The 22549-nt window shown below is 36.9% G+C and overlaps 1 protein-coding gene across 1 annotated transcript in view; it reads right to left on the reverse strand.

Annotated features, from left to right (window-relative positions):
• Nucleotides 1–6763: 6763 nt before the first annotated feature.
• Nucleotides 6764–22549, reverse strand: part of LOC148302999 (ubiquitinyl hydrolase FAF-like) — a 68712-nt gene continuing 52926 nt past the window's right edge. Inside the window, exons 37-52 of the mRNA XM_088270691.1 lie at nt 20695–20848; nt 19705–19858; nt 18536–18653; nt 17074–17210; nt 16622–16778; nt 16059–16168; nt 15561–15647; nt 15379–15479; nt 13401–13585; nt 13220–13315; nt 12725–12885; nt 11652–11881; nt 10177–10373; nt 8620–8738; nt 7518–7935; nt 6764–6892 (exon numbers count right to left, since the gene is read on the reverse strand). Coding sequence (XP_088126817.1) covers nt 6851–6892; nt 7518–7935; nt 8620–8738; nt 10177–10373; nt 11652–11881; nt 12725–12885; nt 13220–13315; nt 13401–13585; nt 15379–15479; nt 15561–15647; nt 16059–16168; nt 16622–16778; nt 17074–17210; nt 18536–18653; nt 19705–19858; nt 20695–20848 — 2466 coding nt within the window. The 3' untranslated portion in view covers nt 6764–6850. The remainder of the gene's footprint in view (nt 6893–7517; nt 7936–8619; nt 8739–10176; nt 10374–11651; nt 11882–12724; nt 12886–13219; nt 13316–13400; nt 13586–15378; nt 15480–15560; nt 15648–16058; nt 16169–16621; nt 16779–17073; nt 17211–18535; nt 18654–19704; nt 19859–20694; nt 20849–22549) is intronic.

Consider the following 22549-nt stretch of genomic DNA (forward strand, 5'->3'; position numbering starts at 1 on the left):
TATATAAAAAAAAAATAATCCTGAAATTTACACAAAAATACAAACTTAAGAGTATCCGACATTCAAATTGAACTTGTCAACATTTTTTTAAATAATTAAGCATAAACTATGTGATTTAAGTGACTATGAGGTTAATGAAAATGTACAAAAGAGGATAAAAATATTAAAAATAACTATGCATTTGGTTACTAGATTTTAAATACACTATAGATACAACTTACAAACACATTAAGAGAGTTGAGCAGATGTTGGCTATGAGTTTTCAGAAACAATTTATCTATTTTTTCTCGCTACTTTAAAATGCTAGATTTAAGTTTTGTACTGACATTTCTTATTTATTGTAACTGCAGACAGTGGTAGAATTCCATTTTGAATTGTTGGGTAATATATCCAAAATTAAACATGGTTATTGGATTGAATTGTACTTTATTTACATATCGCTCACTCCTTTCAAGAACGTCATAAATCAAAAATTGACAATTTTCAACTGTCCATGTTTTCGGAATGCCCAGAAAATGTACTATATCCCAGCAAAAGAGGTATATTTTTAACTTAATATTTACCCGCTACAGGGCAGAAAGTGTTGTTTTTGAATTTTGAAGAAAAGGTATTGTTTAATTATTCTTTTAAATAAACTAAATATTTTTCAAATGGAGAAAAAACCTTCAGGTTTTAACAAAAAAGATCTGTCGCACAGTAAAAAGTTCACTAAGTGGCTTGATATTTATTTTTAATGCAGTGTATTATATTTTTAAACTTTAAAAACGTTCTCCTGAAAAATCAAGTTTTTTGATTTATGACGTTCTTGAAAGGAGTGAGCGATATACGATATGTGACGCGTTTCGCCTTATTAAGACATTATCAACAAACACTGACTAAAATTATTTACAAAATGTCCTTAAATACTAACAATAATTGCCATTATTAGGTAAAGGGGTACATATAATGGTGGGTATTTCAGTTTCAGTTACATTGCTTATAATTAAAATGTAACTTTCTTTTAAATCACTATATTTCTGTGATTTTAAAACAAAGTTACATTTTAATCATAAAATGGAAAATCACAAAGTTAGTGCTTCAAATATAAATTATATATTGCTTATCTTAAATTTCATAGAAATCCACATTACCCACTGAAATACCCACCGTTATATGTACCCCTAGACCTAATAATACCAATTATTGTTAGTATATAAGGACATTTTGTAAAGTCAGTGTTTTATAATTTATTAATAAGACGAAAGGCGTCACATATCATAAACGTAAATAAAGTAGAATTCAATCCAATAATTGTGTTTAATTTTGGATATATTACCCAACAATTCTGACATATCTTGGTGGAACTGCATTTTATATAATAAAATAACAACCATGTAATTTATTCCACATGAATTTTATTTGACCAGCAACTAGGTTTTGTCGTAACCGATATTATCAGACTGGTGTGAGGCTAGACAAAATTCTATGTGCCCCCTCATACTAATAAGCAGTAGAAGAGGTCCTCAACCAACATATCCAGAATTAAATATACATATATTTTCATTAATTGATTCGGCAGTCACTTTGTGGTAAAATCTATCCATTTTTAATTAATGATTTACTTAGTAAACACCACTATATCTTAAAATCTACTGTGACACGTGTTTCGATGCATTCCGCATCATTTTCAAACACCGTTACGGTGTTTGAAAATGATGCAGAATGCATTGAAACACGTGTCACAGTAGATTTTAAGAAATAGTGGTATTTACTAAGTAAAACATTAATTAAAAATGTATACATATATTATTTAAATTCACATACAAAATGCATTTCTAACATATAATTATATCAAATCACGCCTAAAACCTTTACCATAACTTACATGTAATTATTATTATATGTAATACAATACTTAAACTCATTCAATTTAAATTCACTTTATCAGAAAATTATATAAAATCATGGTGTTCAACTCCTGCCTTGTTGTGTATATAACATAAAATTTTGTCTGGCCTCCCACCAGTCTGATGATGTCGGTTACGACGAAACCCGTATGCTGGTCAAATAGAATTCATGTGGAAAAAATTACGTAGTTGTTATTTTATTATACATTCAAATGTGTTTTTTTTTTGCTGTCGGTAAAAGTGGAAATAAATTGATTTCACTAGGTTCTGATTTTTACAGTAACATAAATATAAGTCTTACATTTGTATTTAAACATAAATCTATATACAGCCAGACTCGGTTATAACGGGCGTGGAAGCAGTAAAAGCTTGTTGATTCGAAATCAAAGATGCAATCACATCATCAAAATGTGTACAAGGTTTTTCAATGAATCATTTAAATTGAGGTTTTTAAAAGGTCTTGTAGGATTTTGCCTAGTATAATCAAATCAGTCAATTGATATTCGTATTATTTACAAGATTTTTGGGGAAAATGAAAGGGAAAGATGTTTAAATAGCAAATATAAATTAGATAATTGAGAATATTCATAATTTTATGTTTAACCCTTCCCTTACGATGCTAAAAACTTCCGCCTGCGTCGGTGATATGTATTTTGTACACCGTATGAAAATGTGATTTAAAAACGGGAAAAATGTGAATATTCATAAATGATGCTTTTATTTACCATAGTTAAAATCGAAATATATCAATTTTGTAATGTTAGCTCTGGCAGAACCTAAAAAAGATAAAAAAAGATACATCGTAAGTAGCCGCCATAGCTAGCGTAGCGACGCTACCACCCTGAACGATTACTTGTGCGCAACTAAAATGATATCGTCGAAAACAGTATGAAACCGCGTGCGCGTGTACATAAAGTGTGGCACGCACGCATACTCTGAGAACGTTTGTGTATTAGTGATTCTTTCCCCAATTTTTTTTTACAATTTATTTATTTCTGTTGCTGCAAATGAATAACTTTATATTATAATACTTTTATGTAACACGTAAAATTATTACGGAGGAATACAAAAATTCTAAGCCCGTATCAATTATATTTCATATTGATATTCTCATTTTTATAGCCGAGTTGTAGTAAATACATATCGCTCACTCCTTTCAAGAACGTCATAAATAAAAAATCGTGAATTTTGAGTTGTGCGTGTTTTTGGAATGCCCAGAAAATGTACTATATACCAGCAAAAGCGGCATATTTTTAACCTAATATTTACCCGCTACAGGGCAGAAAATGTTGTTTTTGCATTTTGATGAAAAGGTATTGTTTAATAATTTTTTGAAATATACTAAATATTTTTCAAATGGAAAAAAAAACTTTTACAAAAAACAAGTTTTACCTAAAAAGATCTGTTGCACAGTAAAAAGTTCAATAAGTGGCTTGATGTTTATTTTTAATACATTGTGATTTCTTTTTAAACTTTAAAAACGTTCTCCTGAAAAATCAAGTTTTTTGATTAATGACGTTCTTGAAAGGAGTGCGCGATATGATCGGGAGGGGCAGGTTAAGATACCTGATTTTCCATCTCAGTAATTTTTTCATTGTCTTATTTGTTTAATATCACCCTGGACTGTTTCAAGAAGCTGATCATGATGGAGAAGGACTGATCACCTTGCGTTCAATTGGTAAAAGATATACGAGTAAGGATGATAAGAAGAATATGAATGTATTGAAAGTAATTTGTATCCCTGGACTGTTTCAAGAAGCTGATCATGATGGAGAAGGACTGATCACCTTGCGTTCAATTGGTAAAAGATATACGAGTAAGGATGATAAGAAGAATATGAATGTATTGAAAGTAATTTGTATGTTTTCTTCTAAAAATAACAAAAGGGATGAATGAATACCTACTTTTTTGTGATTCTATTAAAATTTCGAATAATGACCGAAATTAAAACAGATGAATCACGTTATTTACTGTTTCGGCATTCGCTTTGTGGTACGACATGATTTAATAATAAATAAAACACTTATTTTTACCACTTGAGTATTATATTTTGTTACGACTGATTTCAGAAGCTACAGATGCTTCCATTTACAGGTTTAAATACAAAATATATTAAAGAAAAAGTTTATTTTTAAACCTGTCCATGAAAGTATCTGTAGCTTCTGAAACTAGTAACTAAATAAAAATACTCAAGTGGTAAAAAACAAGTGTTTTATTTATAATATAAGCCACAGGTTCCCAAACGCTTTTAGTCTGGCGCCCCCCCCTATCAAAATTTCTTGTCAAAGGAGAAAGTAGAATCCCCAGAATGTCCCATCATAGAAAGAGGGAAGAAATAAAAATATATATCATACTTCTGAGCACTTTTATCTGTCTCTTTGGGCTTTCTATGCCCTGTAAAAGTTTTCAAGAACGCCCACAAGGGGGCGGGCGTTAATACTGGTATAAATTAATCATTTTTCGGATTAAGAAGCTTTCACTGCAGTAACAATTTCTTGACGGGAGAGTGATTCAACTTCTTTCAAATTGTTTGATCCGTCCACACAATGTCAGGGAGAAATAAATAAAATAAAGAAATTGCACTACAACCGACATTTAGTAACCATAACCATTTTGCAGTCATAACCGAGTCCAAAATCAACGCATAAGGTTAAAAATAAAAAACCACCTATCACGAGGCAATGTTTTAACAAATAATACTGCCTGTTATAAATACTAAGGTTTTTTTTTTCCTATTTTTAAAATGAGAATTAAAAAAACACAAAAAAAAACACAATTGTTTTCAGCTGCGGAAATTGCTTCAAGTGATATTATTCTCGTTTGGGTAGAATATCAGATTTTATATACTTGTATGCATTATATTATTTTTTGACATCTCAGCAAAGATGAAGAAGAATATGGAGGTCTGGGCATTTACGGGGCTGACGACCGTCATAGGCTGGTTTAAGCGATCACTTTACACACGTGTAACATTCGCCAATTCTACCCATGATTGAAAACCACACTATTCAAATTCTTGGAAGTTCTATATATATATATATGAACCAATTTTTAAACATTGTTCTTGAATAACTAGAACTTCACTAGAGGCATCTATTGGTGAGATGAAAAGAAGCTTTTCATCTAACCAATACATACAAGGATTATTATATTATTACATTATCTTCGTATGTATAAAAATGAAAAATAATATCCGCCTTTATTTTTATTCGCAAAATAAGCTCATCGAAATACAGTATTTCGATATGTCGGCAGTATATTGCATAATTCGTACTGTTAAAATTATTGCAGAATAGAACACACTCCCGTCAGGTCCCGCTCCCAGTACAAAATGCTCGGAACGAGGCTTGCAAATTCTGCGGTGACATTAGAGTATGAAGAACATGCGTGCATAGTAACCAGTAAGTAAGTCGTGGAGCCAGACGTCCCACCATGCGTCATTTGGATTTATTTCGCAATGGCGGGTATTTCAATAATAATAATAAATATATCTCTTAAAGTCATAACCCGTAAAGCGTCTATTATGGACGCTTGCTTGCAGGTAGAGGAGAGGGAAAGAGGTGATTATGAAAAAATACATCACAAACCCCAAACCGATTTTAAAAAAAATCTTGATTTTTTGCAATTGGGAATCATACAGCCCCTATCTGTATTGATTTAATTGTGATTTTTTTATACATGATTTTATTTAACAACCTTATATTGCGTGAATGATACCTGGATGACGAAGTCAAGTCATCAGAAACATGTGCTAATTTTAGAAAAATCAACTAAAGAATCATCCGAGTTTAATTCATAAGACATATAAAACATCAAGAAAAAAAAAAGATGTTAAAAACGCATCACTTTTTTCAAAACATAAATTGATTTTTTATACAATATTGCTTTGTTTTTTAAATACATAATTATCTATTCCAATATACAAAAAAATATATATAATAAATTATATATCCACTACAATTGTAAAAAAGTAACGGTCTGCGATTTCTACTAGCAGAAGTGCAACGCATTCCACGTCGTACAACCGTAGCGATTTACGTATACTGCGCACATTTTCTGAGACAATCCTAGCGGAATGAATACGAGAACGATGTATGCGTCTCGTCTAACGCACAGTGTAATAAAATATCATTTTTTAAATGTTTCTTGTACTTTGCTAGACAATACACCAAAATGTGAGCAGAATTTGTCCGCAATTCAGATACAAATGCGCGCATAATATGGAAAGTTGCGGAAGCGCTAGATGCACGATACCGTAGTGGATATTCAAGATAAAAACGAATCATAAACTATGTGTATCAAACTGGAATACTACAAGGAGGATCCTGCTATCACTAAGAATTGTCATAAGGTATTATGTAAGAGTAGAAAGACTAAATCGTAAACAGTTGATTTTTTATACAAAGCGAAAAAGAGCGACGTAATTTATATATAATATATATATATATATATATATATATATATATATATATATATATATGTAATTTATAATAAAGTTTTAGGTATTTCATTATAAAATTGTAAAAAAAGCAATTTTTGCAATTAAAAACAAAATCAACACCTTAGATTAGAACACTCGAAACGTAATGTTTTTTTTTTGTAATATCATACAAACATACGATAATACAACAAACGGGCAGAACAACAAACAGTTACCTATTCTTCTCTTAGCTAAATATATAAAACTGTACACTTTGCTATGGTAAAAAGCGCGCTTTGCTGTGTCGACGATGCCTATAATAAAAAGTGGTACTTGCGCGTATAATAATATAAGTGTTACAATACATAAATATCTCACTGGTTCTATATATATATATATATATATATATATATATATATATATATATATATATATATATATATATATATATATATATATATATATATATATATATATATATATATATGTATATATATTCATATAACAAAAAAACTGCGAAGTAGTTTGTTCAACAATCTCCAGTTCAGCCTATGAGGTCCTCTTCTAAAGTTATCGGCACAATTACCTGAAAGTGAACATGTAATCAGTGTCTACTATAAACAATTTGAATATTAACCGGTTAACTGCCAAAAGCGTCTTAAGACGCATAATTTTCTGCGAGCGGAGCGCCGCTCATACAAAAATTACCTCTTAAGACGCGCCGTTTTAAATGGGCTTTTACTAAAGAAAATCAAAAAGTACAAATAAATTGAAAGCATAGTGACATCTTTTGAGAATATCTTAGATGTTAATGTTTTACTTTGTAAATACCACTAGTTTCTTAAAATCTACTGTGACAACGTGTTTCGATGCATTCCGCATCATTTGGTGTTTGAAAATGTACATACATATGTACACATACGGTGTTTGAAAATGATGCGGAATGCATCGAAACACTTTGTCACAGTAGATTTTAAGAAATAGTGGTATTTAGAAAGTAAAACATTAATTAAAAATGGATAGATTTTACCACAAAGTGACTGCCGAATCAATTAATGAAGTCATTTGTTTCGGTTGAAATATCTGAATGATCATGTGAATCGTTTATGATGACATATTTTTAATGATATAGTAAAATATTTATAGATTTGGCGTTTAATTTGTAAAACTCCATTAATTAAAAATGAAACAAATGACAATAAAAGACTTACTTCGACGGGGCCAACCGGCCGGCTGACCACCGGGGGGGCCATCTCCGACTCCTTCTCGGCGACCACGTACCACTTCTCGTCCGCCTCCCCGGCCCGCCCGACCCTGACCACCATCTCCACCGGCTCCCCGACAGGGTCCACCGGGACTGGCGGCGAGTCCACCGGGACGGGAGCGGGGTCCACCGGGACTGGGTGCGGGTCCGCCGGGACCGGAGTAGGGTCGGCTGGGATGGGAGCAGGGTCCGCCGAGACAAGAGGGGGGTCCCGCGGCACCGGGCTGGAGCGGGGCAGCCCCGAGGGGCCCGGCTCGTCGTCCGGCAGGACGTAGCCTTGGGGGGGGTCGTCCCCACCCGACTCCGCCTCGCGGTCGCTGCACGACGCGTCGTCGTCTTCATCCTCCGGACACAACTGGTATGCCCTGAGAAATTCACATTAAATAATGTCCAATTACTAATTGAAATAGAAATTAAAAATACATTAATTCCGTACATATTTTGTGCAGTTTGGCTAACAAGTTCTTTTTACCCTCATGCGCCGATAGTGCATAGGGCACTGTTTAGAATTGGTGCAATATTATATTGATCGTTAATTATATGAAGGCAAGGTCAGTATTAGTCCTGCATTTCAGGTACCAATCTCATTTCATTCGAACCCTTATCTGTACCTCAATGGTGCATAGGGCACTGCATCAGCATGTACCAGCCCAGAGTAATATTGAATAAATATTAGAGTGAAAAAATCACTTATATTTATTAGACCCCCCTCTGGGAATCGAACCCGGGACCTCCAGAAGGGTAGCCGAGCGTGCTGACCATCACACTACAGAGGCAGACAAATCAGGGAGGTACCAATCTAGGGTAATATTAAATAAATATCAGCATGGCAGCCAGATGCCGTAACCACTACATTGGCTACCAAAAGGTTATCAACTCGATATTTATCTAGTTTTGTGAATGATATTTCCCTTAGTCTGCGAGTAATATTTCCCCTAGTCTGCGAGTGATATTTCCCCTAGTCTGCGAGTGATATTTCCACTAGTCTGCGAGTGATATTTCTCCTAGTTTGCGAGTGATATTTCCCCTAGTCTGCGAGTGATATTTACCTTTCCAGCGTTTTCCTGGCAGAGTTGCTCCTCTCGAGCAGGTAGCCCCCGGAGGAGTCGTTGGAAGTGCCCGGCGGGGACCAGGTGCTGTAGTTGTACGCTCGCGGCCCGTATCTCTGCTGTTTAGACAAAAACATTCTTTAAACGCATGCCGGGGGAATGTCAAATCAAATTCCTTTTTTAATGAACTAATTTGCGAAATTTATAAACTGTCGTCAAGAAAAGGCGATTCAGTTGGCTTGGCCATGTACTCCGCATGCCTCCTGAGAGCCTTAATCAAGCTTGCCTCTTTTACAAGGCATCAGGTTCGCGCCGCCCAGGACGACCACTGCTGACAATTCGTCGGCAGTTCTCGTCAGAACTTCGGGACGCGGATCTGACTTGGGAGGATGCAAGGGAGCTGGCAGCCGACAGAAAAGCCTGGAGACAGTTTGTGGACTCCATATGCTCCACCTAGGGAGCGGATATGGTTTATTATTTATTATTATTAATTTGCGAAATTTATAGAAAATGTGAAACAAAATTGTATCCCGATTTTACTGTGAATTTACATTTAAAAGCTTTTAACAGCTCCCTGTCACTGCCAATGTAATAAAACCACCACCAAATTGTCTTGAAGTACCCCTGTGCAGGCAGTAAAAAGGATGGGTAGTTAGTTGGTTCAGTCAGTCAGCTAGATTCGATTCCGACACAAGATTAGTCAGTACACAGATGCCTCTACAACCCCGACCAGCACAGCAGAGACAGACACGGAACGGTGCAAAGACATTTGCAGAAAATGCTCAGAGGAACAATGGGCCAGAAATTATCCACAGTTAAGTGATTAGTATCAGGTTTGTCTGGTGTTTGGAGACACTTGCGATATAATAGATTAAAAAAAAACTGGAAGAGCGGGACATATTTTTAGAAGGCAATCTCGATAGCAATCTTGACAAATGTGACGAAGCCACCAGCGCGAGCAACAATGGACCAGAAATTATGCACAGAAAAGTCATTAGCATCAGATATGACCAGTCATGTTTAGAGACACTGGCGTTAGGTTAGGTTAAAAAACCAGTCTGGAAGAGTGGAACATATTTTTAAAAGGCAATCCTGATAGTCTGCAATCTTGACATATCGCTCACTCCTTTCAAGAATGTCATAAATCAAAAAATTTGATTTTTCAGGAGAACGTTTTTACAGTTTAAAAATATAACACGTAGTATTAAAAATAAATATCAAGCCACTTATAGAATTTTTACTGTGCAACTGATCTTTTTAGGTAAAACTCGAATGTTTTTTCTCCATATAAAAAATTTTTACACCTTTTTTTCAAAATACAAAAACAACACTTTCTGCCCTGTAGCGGGTAAATATTAAGTTAAAAATATGCCGCTTTTGCTGGGATATAGTACATTTTCTGGGCATTCTGAAAACATGCATAACAGAAAATTGACGATTTTTGATATATGACGTTGTTGAAAAGAGTGAGAGATATGTGACGAAGCCACCAGCGCGAGCAACAACGGACCAGAAATTATCCACAGTCGACGTCAGGTATGACTGGTGTTAGTTTACCCTCTCTAGCTCGTCCTGGAGCCAGGCCACGGCGGCGTTCCACCTCTTGCGCAGGTCGCGGTGGTCGCGCAGCACGTGCATGGCGCGCGGGCTGCGCGTGAACACAGCCACCAGCAGCTTGATGCACTGGTACGCGCGCTTCTGGTACTGCCCGCGCGTCCGCCCCACGTTGTCCAGGAGGCCGTCGCGGTCGTCCCCTGGGACAAGAGACAGATAAATGTGAAAACAGACAGAATGCGGTCGAAATGTGAGGCGAGACGATGTGTGATTGGTGTTCGAATGGTGAAATAAGGAAAGAATGCAAGGCTGAGATAGACATTATCCATTAATCACGCCGCTTTTTATGTATTAATTTTAAATCAAACACAGATTTTTTGAGTCTACTAAGTTGTATTTTATTAACAAAAAACACAAAAAATTATACTGTGACAATTGTTTCGCCTTGTTAGGCATTATCAAACGAATGTGAAGTTCAAATGGACTACGGTCCTTATGTAGCTATACAATTCTAAGTGACAGTTTTAACACGTGCAGCAATAATTTATGGGAGACAACAGTAGCTAATGGGGGATGTAGGTATGTACCCTTATATTTATTTTCTGGGAAAGGAAGAATTTATTGACATGGCCATATTTTAGAGAATTAATATTTTAAAGCTTAATACAATTGTTATATAATTTTTTATGTGTTTTGTTAATAAAATACAACTTAGTAGACTCAAAAAATCTGTGTTTGATTTAAAATTAATACATAAATTAAAATGGAGTTCTACAAATTAAACGCCAAGTCAATAAATAATCACGCCGCTTCTTCGCAGGGGTGGGCAGAGAGAATAGAACGCCATTACAATCTATCTTTGCAAATAAACTTCGCCTGTTCCACATTCATTCATCATCCATCACCTCGGCGTTTTTTCTATCCAGAAGATTTCTTCTAGACGTTTTATGTTTTGTTCTAAAACAATTTTGATTTTGCTGTTTGATTTTTGGGTGTTGTCTCAGTTTTTATGTTAGCTGTATAATGTTGTCTCGGCCATAATGGATTAGCGTAATGCGCAGCGTAAGTTATCGATGCTTAACCCATTGCAACACAAATTCGGCGAATCGCCGGCCAAGGTCGATTTGTCACTGATTATCAAAGCCGGAAACTAGCCGGTTTGTTTTTGAAGTGATTTTTTTTACATTAAAACTGAATGACAATAACTTTCACAACTTTGAACTGAACACACTCTTTCACTACCTCATCCCATAATGATCTAACACTAAGCTAGATCATTATGGGATGAGCCATAATGATCTGGCTCACAAACAAGAAACAAATAATGCTTTTATGTTTTACAAATTTTATTTTGTGTGTAATTTAGTCTTAATGTTGTTGTAATAAAAAAAATGTGTTAAAATTAAAAAGTGTGTTGTATGAACAAGTTATGTCATCTTTATTAGCGGTGCAATGGGTTAATGTGTTTCTCAAGTTACCCTTGATGGCGTTGTGGATGCGGTGCGTCTGCCACGAGTCCTCGACCAGCAGCAGCGCCAGCAGCAGGTCCACGTGGTGGCGCAGGTCGTGGCAGTAGGCGTAGGCCATCTGCCACAGCAGCTCCGAGAGGGCCACCTTGGACCACAGCGGGTTCTCCCACGCCAGGAACTGGACCAGCTTCACCGCCTCCTCGCAACCGTTGCTCTCCTCAATCAGCTTTTTCACGTAACTGCAAACAAGTTTAAAAAAAAAACAATAAAACAAACATAAAATTTGGTTTTGAATATTGAAAGCATTAACTTTGTGGATAATATTGATATATTATTTTGAGAAATAAAAAGACTTTGTGTTTTGATCCACTCACATTTTTATTAACCAACTAGTTTTGGCAACAACCTGTGGCCCTTTTCAGGGTTTAATTTAGGAATTCAAAATTTGGTCATTTGTCCAGGAATTTACAATAAAAAGCGTCAAGTGGCAACTGGCAAGCTCAATTCAGTTGTTTATCTCAGTGTTCCAGAAGCGGTGTGTCACGAGACAAATTATTTTTCATTAATTTTTCTATTTTTCAGAACGTAGTTTAGTACTTTGTCACGGTGCCCTACTTTAGTAAGATATTTGGAATAGATAATGTGACTATATACGTATGTATATGTATATATTATAGTCCAAAGAAATAGGTACCTACAATAATAGTGCAATAGTTGGGTAGAAAGATGCTAGCTCTCAAAATTGAAATTGTTGCTTTATAGGTACCCTAGAATATTTGTGGTTTCGGATAATGATAGAGGATCGACTCACGGCGCCCCTCTTGACTTTCTACGGCGCACCAGGGCGCCGCGGAGCACACTTTGAGAACCCCTGATTTAACCTATATATTTTAACTTTTTTTTAACACTGCTTGTTCAAAAGCATTAAGTGGTTAAATATTCAATTTAGCTTGTTCAAAAGCATCAAGTGGTTAAATATTGAGTATGTCCGCGGGCCTGACGGAGCTAGTAACTGGTAGTTTCTTGGTTTAAGTGCCTGACACGGGGATGGTGAGGAAGACTGAAGGGTACGGGGCACGCACTTGTTCTTGTTGTACAGTATGTCCCCACACTGGTGGGGCAGGAGGGGCCGCAGGGCCCCCGGGCAGGGCTCGCAGTACGGGTTAGGCAGCACCGCGCCGCTCGGCTCCGAGGACTGGCAGCGCGCGCTCACGTCGCAGCATCTGACTAGAAGGGACACCACCTGCGCAAATAGGGCACCGATATTATAGGAAAGGCGGTCAGTGAGCTGCGGAAGTCTAACAGGGAGGCCTTTTCTCAATACTGGACACAAGAAGGCTGAAGTAGTAAGTGGTAGGTCAGTTAAACTTTTTTATTCACGCAATTATGACCTCAGAATTTTTTCATGTACATTCGAACCCTTATCCGCACCCCAATGGTGCATAGGGCACTGCAAGAATATAAACGCAGTGTTATCTTGATCGTTAACACACGAAGGAAAGGCGATCAGCCCTCCGCTTCAGGTACCAGTCCAGGGTAATATTTAATAAATATACAGTAAAAAGAGTAAGGCTTACTTGGTGCAATTTAATTAACTCTGGATACTGGTACTTGACCGCCGACTGCGAGGTCTCGTCTATGGATATGGCCACCATCAGGTACACCACGTTCAGCTGGAAATAAATATGAATTAGCCATTTGGCCAATCAGGCGAGCTAGTTGGTTGTGGATGTCGCCATCGGGCGGCGCGCTCCGTACCTTGACCAGCTGGTGCTTCTCGTGCGGGCCGAGCATGGCGTAGGTGTGGAAGAGCGTGAAGAGCAGCGGCAGGTTGCGCGCGTGCTCCGCCGCCTCGCGCCCCGCCGCCAGCGCTGCCGCGCCCGCCAGCAGCTGCTCCGACAGGCTTGAGCGCCCCTGGATGCCCGCCGCCCCGCACCCTATCACTGCAAACACCCCAGTGTCAGGAATGAATCAAGAGAAACAAGTTGGAATGAAATTAGAGGTTACGTCATAAAGAAAAAGAGTTAAAATTTATTTTACTTCAAATGAATAAACAATTAGTTAAACATATAACATAAATATCGCTCACTCCTTTTAAGAACGTCATAAATAAAAAATTGTCAATTTTCAGTTGTTCATGTTTTCGGAATGCCCGGAAAATGTACTATATCCCAGCAAGAGGCATATTTTTAACTTAATATTTACCCGCTACAGGGCAGAAAGTGTTGTTTTTGCATTTTGAAGAAAAGGTATTGTTGAATTATTTTTTGAAATATACTAAATATTTTTCAAATGGAGAAAGAACCTTCACGTTTTATCTAGAAGGATCTGTTGCACAATAAAAAGTTCAGTAAATGGCTTGATATTTATTTTTAATACATTGTATTATATTTTTAAACTTTAAAAATGTTCTCCTGAAAAATCAAGTTTTTTGATTTATGACGTTCTTGAAAGGAGTGAGCGATATGTCATATTTAAATTATTTTTATAAAAATATTAATTAAATAAAAGTATATAATTTTTTTTATATAAAGATAAATATATATTTTTAAAATAATAAATTTAATTAAAAATTTTATACTATCTGCGGGAAGGGTAATTTTACCTTTTCAGTGGACTCATCGTAAATTGCGTGTAAGTTATTTTTACGCATGACTTTTGCGGCATCGTTTGATCTCATATCGATGTATACAGTATGGTTAAATGTTATCAGTTCTGTTCAGAGATGTTTATCTTCATTATGAGCGCGGATCCGCCCGCAGAGAAAGTGTATTTTTTACTCTAATATTTATTTTAAGATGGAGACTGACTGGAGCGTTTCATCGTAACATAACACGTTACGATGCGAGCATTCAGGCTGTCAGTACACCGAGCCGAGCGCTCCATCCATAGTTTCGGATGCTCGCTGATGCTCGCCGCAAGCGATGTTACGACGTTACGTTACGACGAAATGCTCCGGTCAGTCTTCATCTTTATATTACACTGGACTGGTAATCGAAGTGCGGGACTGATCACCTTGTTTTCATATAATAAATGACCAAAAATTCATTGCATCAATAAGATGCAGTGCCTTGTCCACCGTTGTGTGCAGATAAAGTTTAATAATACATAGCAGTAAAGTATTAAGCTAGAAAATAATAAAATGTCATCAAATTTGTGCATTGATTTAAATAATCAAACCAAAAAACTGAGTCGACCACTTCATACATTTGAATGAACAATTTCGCAGACAGTGCATGTGTCGTATCGCACCAAGCCTCCCGCTGCTTGCGCCTTTCCACTAATTAACTTTCCATTAATTGGTTCGGCAGTCACTTTGTCTATCCATTTTTAATTAATGTTTTACTTAGTAAATACAAATAAATAAATAAATAAAAATAAGAAACAGCTCCTACCCCCTCTTTAACCTTCAACGTCCCAAGGACCCAACTCCAAAATTTAGAATTAGCTTCACATACGGTATTTGAAAATGATGCGGAATGCATCGAAACATGTGTCACAGTAGATTTTAAGAAATAGTGGTATTTACTAAAAGTAAAACATTAATAAAAAATGGTGAGATTTAATTCACTGAAAATTCTTTGATAACTGATACATTTGTTATTCTTTTTAATACTTTTTTGTGACAGTTAGTGAATTTTATTTTAAACGCATTGAACATGATAAAGATCGGGTCGCCATGTGGCAGTTGCATTGAGTGCAGACAAGGACGGGAAGAAATTGGAACATCACTTACCCGGCGGGTCTTGTATTGCAAAATGCGCTAAGAATACGACTAGTTTCATAAAGGTCATCCGGACATCCGTGGACGGGCACACCAGGAGATACTCGCACATCCTGGAAGAGACAAGACCGAAGAGTTAGTACCGCAGTCACCAGACTTCATACTCCAGGGTGCATCCGGGAATGTGATATTACCTGTGGGAGTGTTGGAACATCGCGTTGACCGCAAACCACGCCCTGATGGACGCTGAACACCTCAAGTGATGGCACAATATTTCATACCTGGAATTTTAAACCAATTATACAACATATTTTATTATCACAATATTTCATACACATAATAAAAATAATAAAAACCCTTATCCGCACCCAATGGTGCATAGGGCACTGCGTCATACAAACGCAGTGTTATCTTGATCGTTTACATATGAAGGAAAGGTGATCAGCCCCCCGCTTCAGGTACCAGTCCAGGGTAGTATTGAATAAATATTACAGTGAAAAAATCATTTATATTTATTTTACCCCCCTTGGGAATAGAACCCGGGACCTCCAGTACGATAGCTGAGCGTGCTGACCATTACACTACGGAGGCAGACACAATGGTTCCAAAATGAGTATTGTATAAAACTAATGGTAATATTGACAGTACTTTAATATTTATCAAATAAAATAATAATAAACAAAATAAATTACCAGTCACCAGCGGATCCCCGAATATTTTTCTTGGTTCGAAAACCGATATTAAATAGGAATTTGGTAGCTAGCTGGACACACAACTTGGAGAGCTCCTCCTGCTCAGTGCCCTAGAAGAAGAGAAGCAGCGATATGAAGAATGACATGGGTTATATTGCTCACTCCTTTCAAGAATGTCATGAATAAAAAATCATCAATTTTCAGTTGTGCATGTTTTCGGAATGCCCAGATAATGTACTATATCCCAGCAAAAGAGGCATATTTTTAACTTAATATTTACCCGCTACAGGGCAGAAAATGTTGTTTTTGCATTTTGAAGAAAAGGTGTTGTTTAATTATTCTAAATATTTTTCAAATGGAGAAAAAACCTTCAAGTTTTACCTAAAAATATCTGTTGCAAATAATATAAAAATATGCCGCTTTTGCTGGGATATAGTACATTTTCCGGGCATTCCGAAAACATGCACAACTGAAAATTGACAATTTCTGATTTATGATGTTCTTGAAAGGAGTGAGCGATATGTTCACGGGATGGCAGAGCCGGGAGAGGCCGTGGCACTCACCCAGGCGGAGGAGGGCGAGGTGGGCACGCACAGCCTCATGCAGCAGAGCTTCTTCATGAAGCTGAAGTACTCGGTGCAGAACTGGCTCTGGTGGTGCGAAAATGCTATGTTGCCACGCTTGACGCACTCCCATATCGCCTGGGGCATGCCGGAATCCCTGAAAAATCACACAATCTCATTTTAACTAAAAATTTTTTTTTCAGTTTTTTTCAATGTTTTTTTTCAATGTTTTTCAGATACTTTAATTAAATAATTAAATAATTAATTTTCCCAATTAAAATTATGCGTCTTAAGACGCTCTTGGCAGTTAACCGGTTAAGGCCTTAACTGAATGTACATAATTATCAAATCCCGACGCCAGCGGTCCGCAGGCGTAAAAAACACCTGTCCGAAATGTATGCGAAAATTATTGAATTTTTTAGTTTGAGCAAGGTCAGGTTAGCAGCACTTACTTGACAGACAGGCAGGACATGGGGTGCTCCAGGCTGTAGCCCTGCAGGCTGTCCTCCCGGGTGTAGAAGAGCATGTAGGCGTTCCACCAGCGCTTCTGGCGTCTGTACGACACGCGCTTCAGCATCGGGTCAAACACCTACACGGACAAACGCGCCCATCAATACAATTCGACGAAATTGCAAGCTCTTTGTATTAGTAGCGGCCTTCTTTTATTTGTGGAGGTCCTCAACTAGAACTTTTATTTCTAATATTGCAGAAAAATTTATCTAAATCCAAATCTGTTCTGTTTACTGTATGCTATCGAAATCTTAACACGTTGTCGGCGGGACACGGCATTTGCCATTTTTCGCGGACTGTCGGTCAACTGCGGGACACGACAAATGCCGTTTTTGTCGACTGTCGGTTATCGGAGGGAAACGGCAATATTCGGGTTTGTTATCAGCGTGAAATAAAACGCGTTAAAGGGTAATCTGCTACCTGGATGCTAGGCGATAGTCTGTTGACGTTATTTGAGATGTCTTGTCCAGATTGGCTGGTGTGTCGCTTGTAAAGGCATCCCCAGAAATCTAGAGTTTTTATGCGATCTCAATCTCAAGTTTAGTTTGAGCCATTTCATGTATTGGACTATTTTTCATACCGCTCGCACTGTTTTGTTTACTGTTTGGTATGTTATTATTTGAATATATTAGCATTGTATAGGGAATGATACCTCGGAAGGGGAGACTATATTTTATAGTTTACAATGCTTCTAAAATTGTGAAATACGGAATACTTAATTAAAAATTATGATTATGATTTATTTTTGATGATCAAATGTCATATATGAAATCTTTGCAAATTTCAATCGAAAATATTATTTGGTTTAGAAATTGTGTCAATTTTAAGAAAGCGATATATTTTTGCGCTAATCGCGAAAAACACCCGCTATAGGCTAGAGTTTATTGTTCGAAGCGCCCGACTACAATGTGTTAATTAAGTCGCAACAAAATGTAACAATTTTACAAGCTAGAATTCCTGATTACTTAAAATCATTTATAATGGAAATGTAATGTTTTGGTGAGGACCTTCACATTTGGTTTAGGTAAATTGAGTAGAAAAAAATGTAGGAGAAAAATTAATGCTTTTGAAATGTGGTGTTGGAGGCATATGCTCAAAATTCCATGGCACACCAACGAGTCCATTTGTCCGGAACGGCTTAGCTCTGGCCAATGTATGTACACGACAGATTCTTCAGTTCTTTGGACACGTTGCGCGAGGCAACGAGGATGGCCCGGAACTACTGGTTGTGATCGGTAGCCTGGAGGGGAAGAGAGGGAGAGGAAGATCCCCAAACGATGGAGCGATCAAGTTAAGGTGGTTGGAGCGCTACGTGCAGCGCATTCAAGGGATAACCGGAGATGAGTCATTGCTTCTACACGAGACAATGAGGACTAAGACGGAGAAGAAAGTGAGTAGACACACCTCTCCCATGTAGTCTCCGCCAAAGCACTGCACCTTCATTTCGTCGTCGTCCTGCATGGCACACTCGGAGACATCGCCATCGTCAAACTTCAGCCACCGACTGTTGCCGCTGCCATCTCTAAAAGGTCAAAGGTCAGCCATTACAGAATGCAAATATTGTATAATTCTCGCATTTATTTATTAAATAATACACAAAAACGCGGGTAATTTTCGAAAATAAATTAATAAACATATGTATCTATGATTAACAGGACACTGCAGACTGAGGAAACACTTGACAAAAATCTCACTTTATGACTCCCCAGTATGCAGATTTTGTATGGAGGATAACGAAACGCCAATCAAGTGACGCACTCGCTCACAAACAAAGTCACATCCTTGGAGGACCTCTACTGGACTCCGAGAAGGTGAAGCTCCTAACACCAAGACAGGTCGTGAGTTACATGACTCATGTAGGTCTTGGCAGTGAGCTGTAATACAGAGGTAAGTCGCAATAGACCTAATATGGTCGCAGTGACATAAGGGATGCAAGATCCCTTGACCCCAAAAAAAAATAATCTATGATTAAAAATAATTGCAATTCGAGAAAAAAAAAAAAACAAAGAATTTTCATTGACGAGAAATTCAAATTCAGAACGCCAACGGCCGCGCTTGTATACATATTAGAATTTGACTTCTTTGACAATGTATATTGAAAAAAAAAATCCTTTTTTTACTGCTTACTTTAATATAAAAAATTTGCTTTTCAAAACCATGTATTTAATTATATTATAGATTCTGCGTTTACTTATATTACAGATTTGTAGAACTTTATTTTAATTTATTTATAAAATTTTAAAATCAAGAGTGATTTTTAGAGTAAGTTTGATGAGTTTGTTTACATTAATTTGAAAATGCCATAACAAAGCGAAACAATAGTTACAAATTTTATTTTTGTGTTTTTAATAATAAAATATAATTTAGTAGACTAAAAATCTATGTTTGATTTTAATATTTACCATACATTTATTTCTTAAGAAAAACATCAATACAAAAACGGTATTTTAAGCAAAAAAATCAATTACGTCAAATGCTACCTGGGTTTAAGGAAAAAATGCTGCGATTTATCGTATATTGGGTCTTAAGTCGAGGATCTTGTGGTTCTGTGAGTGATTTGGTGAGATGCTTACCTGTGCAGGACATAGGAATAGTAGTGTCCTCCGGACGCCTGCCCGGAGTGTACCACTATCCCGGAGAGGCAGTAGCGCGTGCAGGGAGGATTGTTGGCCGTCCCGCTCCCCTCTAGTAATGTGGCGTCTCCCTCTGCCCTTGCTAAGCCCCATACTAGAAAGAGACAACCATTATCCACATATCATTCCAATTAATCATTTCAATATGAAATAAGGCATTGATCAAAAGCATTGCAATTGACTTTATATGATGTATGTGGGATCGGTGTTGAATTCACAATGTGCACATGGGATTTGGATTGAATTTACAGCATGCACAAGGGATCTGGATTAAATTCACAGTATGCACATGGGCTCCGAATTGATTTTACAGTATGCACGAGGTATCTGGATTGAATTTATAAGGTGCACAGGGGATTTTGATTGACTTTATAGTTTGCACAAAAGAACTGCAGTAAATTTACAGTATGCGCAAGGAATTTTGATTAAACTTACAATATGCACACGGGATTTAAATTGAATTTACAGTATTCACAAGAGATCTGGATTAAATTCACAGTATGCACATGGGCTCCGAATTGATTTGACAGTATGCACGAGGAATCTTGATCAAATTTATAAGGTGCTCAGGGGATCTTGCTTGAATTTACAGTTTGCACCAAAAATCTGCATTATATTTACATAGGGATTTAGATTAAACTTACAGTATGATTTAACATACTGTAAGTTTAATCTAAATCCCTTAATTTTAAATTGAATTTACAGTATGCACAAGGGATCTGGTACGAATTCACTTGGTTTTAAAGAATTTTTAATGAGTTAATGTGGTAATGGTTTGTATTTAAACATCACGGCTCAATTTCATAGGCAGAATACTCATAGTAATAGATTTGTTGAAAATGATGTCTCTAAAGGTTACAGGATGATGTTTCTGTGGGTAGGATTTAGAAAATGAATAAAGTATCAGGGGACCAAAAGGGGATTATTAACCTGTGTAGGGTTCTACGTCGAGTTCTCTGGGAAACTCAAAGTAGTCGTTAAATTTGATGGCACAGACTTTGTCAAAATCATATTCAAATCTTTTCAGCTGTATCCCCAACACGGGCGGCAGCTTGTTCAGGCACAATCGCTTTACAGTCACAACCTGCAACAGAAAAATTAGTTGTAAGGAGGCAACTAATATATCGTAGTCATACAGGAGAATGTGACCAAGTGCATTTTTTACAAAAATGTGATTATTGACTAATTGATATCTTACTAGTATTAATATTGCCCTGAAAAAATCCCAAAATGATTTTAAACTTGGAAGTATAATACATTGACTTGTTAAAAATGACTAACTGCATTGATGTTTATTTTCTTACCAAGCAAAAGAGACTTAACTGGCCCTCCTGAACATTTTACATTTTGTTAGTTGGTCACTTTCTCCTGTACGACTACGATATATCGCTCACTCCTTTCAAGAACGTCATAAATAAAAAATCGTCAATTTTCAGTTGTGCACGTTTTCAGAATGCCTTGAAAATGTACTATATCCCAGCAAAAGAGGCATATTTTTAACTTAATATTTACCCGCTACAGGGCAGAAAATGTTGTTTTTGCATTTTGAAGAAAAGGTATTGTTTAATTATTATTTTTTAAAAACTAAATATTTTTCAAATGGAGAAAAAACCTTCAGGTTTTGCCTAAAAAGATCTGTTGCACAGTAAAAAGTTCAAAAAGTGGCTTGATATTTATTTTTAATACATTGTGTTATGTTTTTAAACTTTAAAAACATTCTCATGAAAAATCAAGTTTTTCGATTTATGACGTTCTTGAAAGGAGTGAGCGATATGTATTAACTATATTTTCCTCATGTCCACATAAGTTTGGTTGAACTAGCTTTGACTGTTTAATATGAATCCTTAACCATTAATATGAATCATTGCTTACAATAACTTAGGTTACTTGAAGTCTATGTTATGTTGACATCTTTTTATGTCACATTAGATATAATTTACCTAACCAATGGTTTAATCTGGAGGCGCCTGAAATGTGGTGGTACAGTTGTATGTTGGGATCCATCCGTCAGAACATGTAGGGTACAACAAGCAGGGCTGGGGAGTCTAGATGCTTACTAAATAAAGAAGCACAACAGCAAGCCAAATGAATAGGCCATTATATAAGACACTCAGGTCTGTTTCTTACAATTGCGGAATGCATATGCAAAGGCACAAACTACCGAGGATGACCCCGCTTAACCTATGTGGACCAAATTATCTCCGACATGCTCTGTAGTGAATACGCTGAGTTAAAAAGACGAGCGGATGATAGAGACAGGTGGAGACTGATCATGAACGAAGCAAACCAATCATCACAAAGATTGTAAATAAGGCTGTAATTCATCTTCTTCTTCTTCTTTATGAGCCCTCTGACCTCCACTGCTGGATATAGGCCTCTTCCCCTTCTTTCCATTTCCTCCGGTTGGTTGCTGCTCGCAGCCAGTTTCTACTCCCCACAGCGACTATGTCGTCGGACCATCTCTTTTGGGGTTTTCCGACGCCTCTTTTGTTCTCCCAAGGTCTCCATCGTAGAATTCTTGGGGTCCTGTCTTGCAATATGTCCTACCCTATTATCCTTGGCTCTACCCGACCGAGTTTCTCCAGGGTATGCTTGTCTACAATAGTTTAGAGACTAGAAGGAATGAGTATTTGATTACGCATTTTTATCGATTGTTGCGCGGTACGTTCGATAATCCTGAAATTATCCGGAGCATTGGTCTGTATGTTCCCGATAGTTACCTAAGACAGCGTCGACATAGATTGTTTCACATTCCTATACACAGGACCAACCTGCCGATGGTTAT

Source organism: Brachycentrus maculatus, unplaced genomic scaffold, assembly GCF_059751285.1.
Source record: "Brachycentrus maculatus isolate JH-2025_06_01 unplaced genomic scaffold, ASM5975128v1 h1tg000393l, whole genome shotgun sequence".
Classification (NCBI taxonomy): domain Eukaryota; kingdom Metazoa; phylum Arthropoda; class Insecta; order Trichoptera; family Brachycentridae; genus Brachycentrus; species Brachycentrus maculatus.